Source organism: Apodemus sylvaticus, chromosome 1, assembly GCF_947179515.1.
Source record: "Apodemus sylvaticus chromosome 1, mApoSyl1.1, whole genome shotgun sequence".
Lineage (NCBI taxonomy): Eukaryota > Metazoa > Chordata > Mammalia > Rodentia > Muridae > Apodemus > Apodemus sylvaticus.
Window position 1 is genome coordinate 16,161,787 of NC_067472.1, and position 6,353 is coordinate 16,168,139.

Genomic DNA, 6,353 nt, shown 5'->3' on the forward strand with positions numbered 1-6,353 from the left:
TCTTCTGTTAGATAAGGAAGTTAAAGCTAACAACCAGCAAACCCCTCAAGACATTAAAAATAAAAAGGAGTCCAGAAAACAGTTCACATCTATCTATATGGATTTCAACACTAGGGGATGTTCTACGGATGGCATCTCAAACTCAGTGATTCAGACCCCCCGAAATCCTGATATTAGGTCCATTTCTCATTCTGTTCTATTACTGCTGCAGTTCCAAAGCTATTCAATGAAAGAAATATCCTTTAAATGTACAAGGGAGAGGCAGCGAATCAGACTGTTCTGGGACATGGCATGTAGGCATGCAGGAGAGAAATGAACACACGGCCCAGGAGCTCTGAGAGGAGAGACACACAGGGATATTAAGGTTCAAAGATGAGTCTGATTGCATGTCTTAAAAACGAAACAAAACAAATTTTACTGCTACAAAACCTAAGTGACAACTGACCTAAAATGGAATAAAAAAATTGTACCAGTAAATAATGAGGGTAGCATTTCAAAGGAAAACATGGCAGATTGATATTGGGTGGTGGAAATTACCATACTGCCCAATTAAAGCTCTTTACCACCTAAATATGCACCAAAACCTCGGTGGAGAAGAGCCCATCACACGGACAGCCACCCTAATAACACTTCTGGCAGAGCTGTTCTAAGTTCTCAGGCCAGACAAAAACAGTCACGATTAGTCATCCCTGAGGTTTTCTGAAGGCTCACAGGTTGTTCAGTCTGCTCTCTGCAGGCATTAACGGAAAAGCACCGACAGCATGCATTTTACTTTGCGTGTTGCCCCTGAATCATATGGAGACACACTTGGCTGCCATTAGCAACAATCCAAACATGCTTATTAAACATTATTCTAATTATAAAAATTGTATGGCTATCTGTCAAATTTTCCAACAGATCTGGGGAAGGAAAGCTTTAAACGGATCTTGTTTGGCTGGCATCACATGTTCATATTTAAGTATAAGCAGATGGGGGCATTCATCACCTAATTCTTATTAAAGGAATATGACTATGAGCCAATTAACGATAATAAACAGTTGTTCGTTCAAAATACAATAATGGCATATTTCCTAGATCTTTTATATTTAAACTTTCTACAACATCAGAAGTTTCTAAAAAGCACTCTTACATTTTTAATGGCTGTCATCAAATTGGTCCTGATCTCTTACAATGTCCCAGTAATAAGTCGCTGGAAGTAATTTCACCTAACACTCCAAACAAAACCATTACATTAATGGATTATAGGCAATTTTTGAAGTAGTTTGCTTTACTAAAGGCAGACAGATGGTGTAGGTTGAGAAACTTAAATGGCTGTTAAGCACTGGACATGATTTAATACCACATAGCCTGGTCAGCAGATACATACTAGGGATCTGTCCAATATTAGGCAAAATACACTGGTCCAATCAGTACTGGTTCAATTCTTAGTGTGTAAGCCTGGGACAGTAGCGTGTTTCTGTGACTGGGAAGACAACAGCAATGCGTGTACTCGTACTCAGATTGTATAAAGAAAACTGCTTGCGTATGGCTACAAACAATCCAGTAGTTTACAAGAGGACAAATCTATTCTATTTAAGCAAAGAATATAGGTATAATTTGGTTTAAAAGTGGTTATTCATAATACACAAATAAACATGTAATTTTAAAAGGTAATTATTTTAAGTTCAGAAAAATAAAACTTTAAGAAGGGATTAAGAGAGGTAGTGCTCCCAGCTCTGAAGCGCCTAGTGCTTGGAGGACACTTACCAGCGTGGACCAAAAGCCCTTTACAGATGAGGCTGCTGGCAGAGGCGCACAACTGCAATCCCAGGAGGACACAGCAGGAAGAATAGTAAAATCCAAGGCCAGTTTAAGTTACACAGTAAGACCCTACCTCAAAAGGAGGAGGAGAAACCTTTAAAAGGTTCCAGCTTCGGAACGGCAGGTGGCAGTTATTGGTACCCTGCTTGTCTGGCATGTGTGAGCCTGGGTTCAATTTCCAACACCAAACCCAAAACACCCAGAAACAACAAACAAAACCATCAAGCCAAAATAAACATAAACAAAACAAAATCACACCCCATCGAAACTCATATTCTTTAATACAGCAATTCTACTTTGGGTGTTTTTCTTCTGAGACTATCTAGAAGATTAATGTATAATGTCTACCATGGTATAATTTATATAGAAACTATTAACAAAGGGATTAAATAATGTGTCTGCCACTGTAAAATGTACTGTATAAGACTAAAGTTATTTAAAAGAACCCACACTTAGGAAAATACTTGAGCATATTTTAATAAAAATATACTAGGAAGCCGGGCAGTGATGGTGCACACCTGTAATCCCAGCACTCTGGGAGGCAGAGGCAGGTGGATTTCTGAGTTTGAGGCCAGCCTGGTCTACAGAGTGAGTTCCAGGACAGGCAGAGCTACACAGAGAAACCCTGTCTCGAAAAAACCAAATCCAAAAAACCAAAAAAATACTAGGAGCAGGTTAAGAAAAGTAGAAAAAAAACCAACAAACTCCAGATCTATAGGGAAACAAACACATGATCAGAACTTTTTGGTGGAGTTCTGGGCAATTGTATTTTATATTTGTGTGTGTGTGTGTGTGTGTGTGTGTGTGTGTGTGTTCACATATGTGTGAATAGAGGCTGGTGAGGCCCATGGATCCACCTCCATCTGCCTCCCTAGGGCTGGGACTACCAAAACAGAAAAATACCCTCAAACAAGACCTGACATTACCTGACATTTATTGACAGTGACTATAACTCTTCCCTAAGGAAAGTGTAGCCTATAGAAGACTTCCTTCTTACCATGCTTGGCAGTGTCCTAGGTCACTGTTGAAGAAGGAAGGGGGACACTCTGGAGATGTTTACTTATTGATGGAGTATTTATCTAGTTTGCACAGGTTTACTTCCTGTCTCCATATACCTCTGCATCAGGGACTGGGGATGCAGGTCAGTAGTAGTGTGTTTGCTCTCTATAATGTGAGCATTTTGTTAGAGGTTGTGGTGGTAGAAGCTGACGCCTAAACCTCTGGTTTTCTAGCCAGCTTGAACTAGGTGGAGAGACTGTCTGAAACAACAGCAAAATAAACATACAATTTTTTGTGGCTAAAATCCACAATCAAATTCAAGTTCATGAAAGGATTTGAAAATAAAGCATATGTCACGCCTCGAATCAGGATATAAAACAAGCCATGCCTTGAATCAGGTAATACTTAAGGACAAAACACAAAACTAGCTTTGGAACTGCATATGGGTTAAACAAAGGCTGAGCGGAGGGACAAGGAGACAAAGTAAAATGGAATTTAACTCTGCAGTTTGGCTTTTCATTTATTTTGATGAAGTTATAATTAATGACTTGGTGTGTCCTGGACTCACTGTGTACACTAGGCTGGACTTGAATTCTCAAGAGATCTACCCACCTCTGGCTCCCAAGTGCTGAGATTCAAGGTATGTGCTACCATGCTTGACATCCAAGCGCTTTCAATGCTAAGACAAAAGGACTGCTGAGTTTGAAGCTACTCAGTTCTTGGCTACACAGTGAATCTGAGGCAACTGAGATTATGGAGAAGCAGGGTTGGGAGAGCAAGGATGAAGATCCAGCCCCACCACTGCTATACCAAGTTAACTAAGACTCTACAAGGAAGCGCACATACCTGGCAGCGCAGTTATGAAATCCCTCTGCAGCATAGGCTTTAGATAGGAGTTGATGTGCCCATGCTGATAATGACACATTTGGGATATAAGGTGTTCTACAAATTCCACTTGATCAGACTCTGACCACTGCTCAAAATACTTGACACACAGCTCCTTTTCCTTCTCATAGCTTGCTGAGAGTTTCCGCTGCTTGGGCACAATCATGCTGGAAGTGCCATTGGCAAGTTTTGTCTATAGAAAGGGAGGGATTGAAAGAAACATTTAACAGTGAGTATTGAAAATGAGGGAAACAGTCTAAATCTCCTGCTCTGGTATGCTAACTTGTATCTCTGCAACTGAATTATTTTTGTTGGATTTACTATAATTGAGTATTTATGAACCATGATCATGTGGAAAGCCTTACAAATACCCGAGTAAAAGATGGTATAAATCAGATATACTGTGGGAAGACCAAGCATCCATTTCCTCAAGTTCACAGACATTTTTAATATCTGTAATACACAGATTAAAAACTGAACCCAGATATAATCATTACTAACAAGCAAAAGGTTTAATTTGCTCTTTCTTGTATACAGCAGTTATTTGACAGATAATCACACTGACTTTTTTAAATAGTCAAATAAGTTTTCCACACAAAGAAAGACCAATGAATATTTACAGATCTCATAGTATCTTTGCAGATTAAGTCTAATACCTCATAAATTCAAGTTAACCTTTTCTTCCCAAAAATCCCATCTTCCTGGTCATCAAAAAATTAAAGACTATACTTTTTAGTAATGGAGTCATTTGATAAATATTTACAGAGTGACTACAATGCATTTAGCACTGTTCTAAGTGCTAGGACTACAATAATGAAAAAACTCAGCAGAGTATCATTAGGAACATGTATTCCACTTCAAGAGGCACATATCACTCATGATATAAATAGTACTGCTAAGAGAAGCAGAATAAAATAATAGAGAAGGACCAGAGAGATAATTTCACAGGTAAAGGTACTTGACACTCAGCCTGATGACCAGAGTTTTTTAATCCTTGGAATCCACTTGGGAAGGAGTGAACTTGCCATGTCTTTGATAATGTTACTCAGGAATTTAACGTGATTGCTTAACTCTACTGGGTCATACAGTTTTCCTAATTTGTGATAATTGAACTTAACACTTTGTTATATAGGAAAAGAGTAACCTAACTGTGTGTGTGTGTGTGTGGGGGGGGGGATTTTGAAAGCAGAGGCAGCATTCTGTCAGGCATGCTCAAGGACTTCACAATAGGCAAAGAGAGCACAGCTGAGGTCTGAGCCACGCCTCTCAGTACATTTGTGACATCCACACATATCCTCATCGACCCCTACCTTCCCTGTTACATGAACGCTGCTCTTCCCACCAAGAGAAGTTAAGAGGGTATGCAGTGACAATCCAGGGACTAAGCCCAGATAACTTCCATGTACTCCTTACAGCATGAGCCACCATGCTGAAGAGATATGGAGGATGAGAGGCCACAGGGACAAGGACTCAAGAGGTATGAGGGACACACACACACACACACACACACACACAATCTTAACTGTGTGGAACATGCATTAGAAGGTCACGCGTGGATAACAGGAGGCAACTTAGAGGCTACTTTAATGGTCCATAGAAGAGAAGCCATCAGTTAGACTACAGTGGTGGCTGTGGAAGTAGAGAGAAAGAATTAGTAACAGTATATTTTGAGGGCAGAGCAGATCTTACCTAAACCTGGATGCGGGCAGGGAGACTTGCACTTATGTATGAAGCTGCAGTGCATTGAGAAAAGGCATAGAGATCAACAGACAGCTACTCTCAGGAAAGTGACCTCTACAGAGGATGAGACAGATGAGCACATCTGGACACCTGAGCAATTTGATGGACAATGGGCACATGTGCCCGAGATGACCCTAGTGAGGGGGCATGGAGACCCACATGCTTATACATGCTGAATGGTACATAATATTGTTCCACACTTGAATACTCTACTTCTGCCATTAAGACAAGGGCCTGCCTGTCTTATCTTCTCAATAAGACAATAGAACAAATGGGACCTGGTCAGCAACTGATAACAATGGATTTCTAAGACTGGCATGAAGGCACCCATCTACAAAGGAAGAGTGACCCCGTACACAGCAAGCCTGTGTGCAGAGCTGGAGTTTTCTAGCTTTGAGGCACTGTTCCCATAACAGGTACAAGTGACTAATAAGGCCCCGCTGGGTGCTGGCCATAGGGAGGGAGCCCAGGCCACTACGTGGGCTGTTTGCAACTTAGCAAAGGGAAACTCATCAAATGAGTAAGAGTTACAGTACTAGTTAACATACTGGCTTACAGACTTAACCAAAAAGGCCAGTTTGCAACTTAGCAAAGGGAAACTCATCAAATGAGTAAAAGTTACAGTACTAGTTAACATACTGGCTTACAGACTTAACCAAAAAGGCCACTTCTCATCCCAATGACAGAAACCCACAATATCACTGTTATTATCTCTGTCATAAAAGGTAGAAATGAGCTGGAGATAGAGCCAACGGCCAGAGCACTTGTTTAGCATGGACTATGCCCTAAGTTTCACATATAAACAGGTGCTGTGGTACAGGAGGGTCACAAGTTTAAGGTCATCTTCATTTACATAGCAATTTGGAGAACAACCTGGACTACATGAGATTGTACCTTACAAAACCAACAAAGCAACCAAAGCAACTCCC

At 40.6% G+C, this 6,353-nt stretch overlaps 1 protein-coding gene across 9 annotated transcripts in view; it reads right to left on the bottom strand.

Annotated features, from left to right (window-relative positions):
* Btrc (beta-transducin repeat containing E3 ubiquitin protein ligase) overlaps positions 1 to 6,353 on the bottom strand; it is a 169,099-nt gene that overhangs the window by 23,629 nt on the left and 139,117 nt on the right. For 8 of the 9 annotated variants that reach the window (XM_052184860.1, XM_052184857.1, XM_052184854.1 and 5 more), the window contains one exon: positions 3,646 to 3,877. In XM_052184860.1, the coding sequence (XP_052040820.1) occupies positions 3,646 to 3,877 (232 nt within the window). Of the gene's footprint in view, positions 1 to 1,129; positions 1,207 to 3,645; positions 3,878 to 6,353 lie in introns of those variants that run through there. The other variant, XM_052184875.1, reaches the window with a different exon arrangement.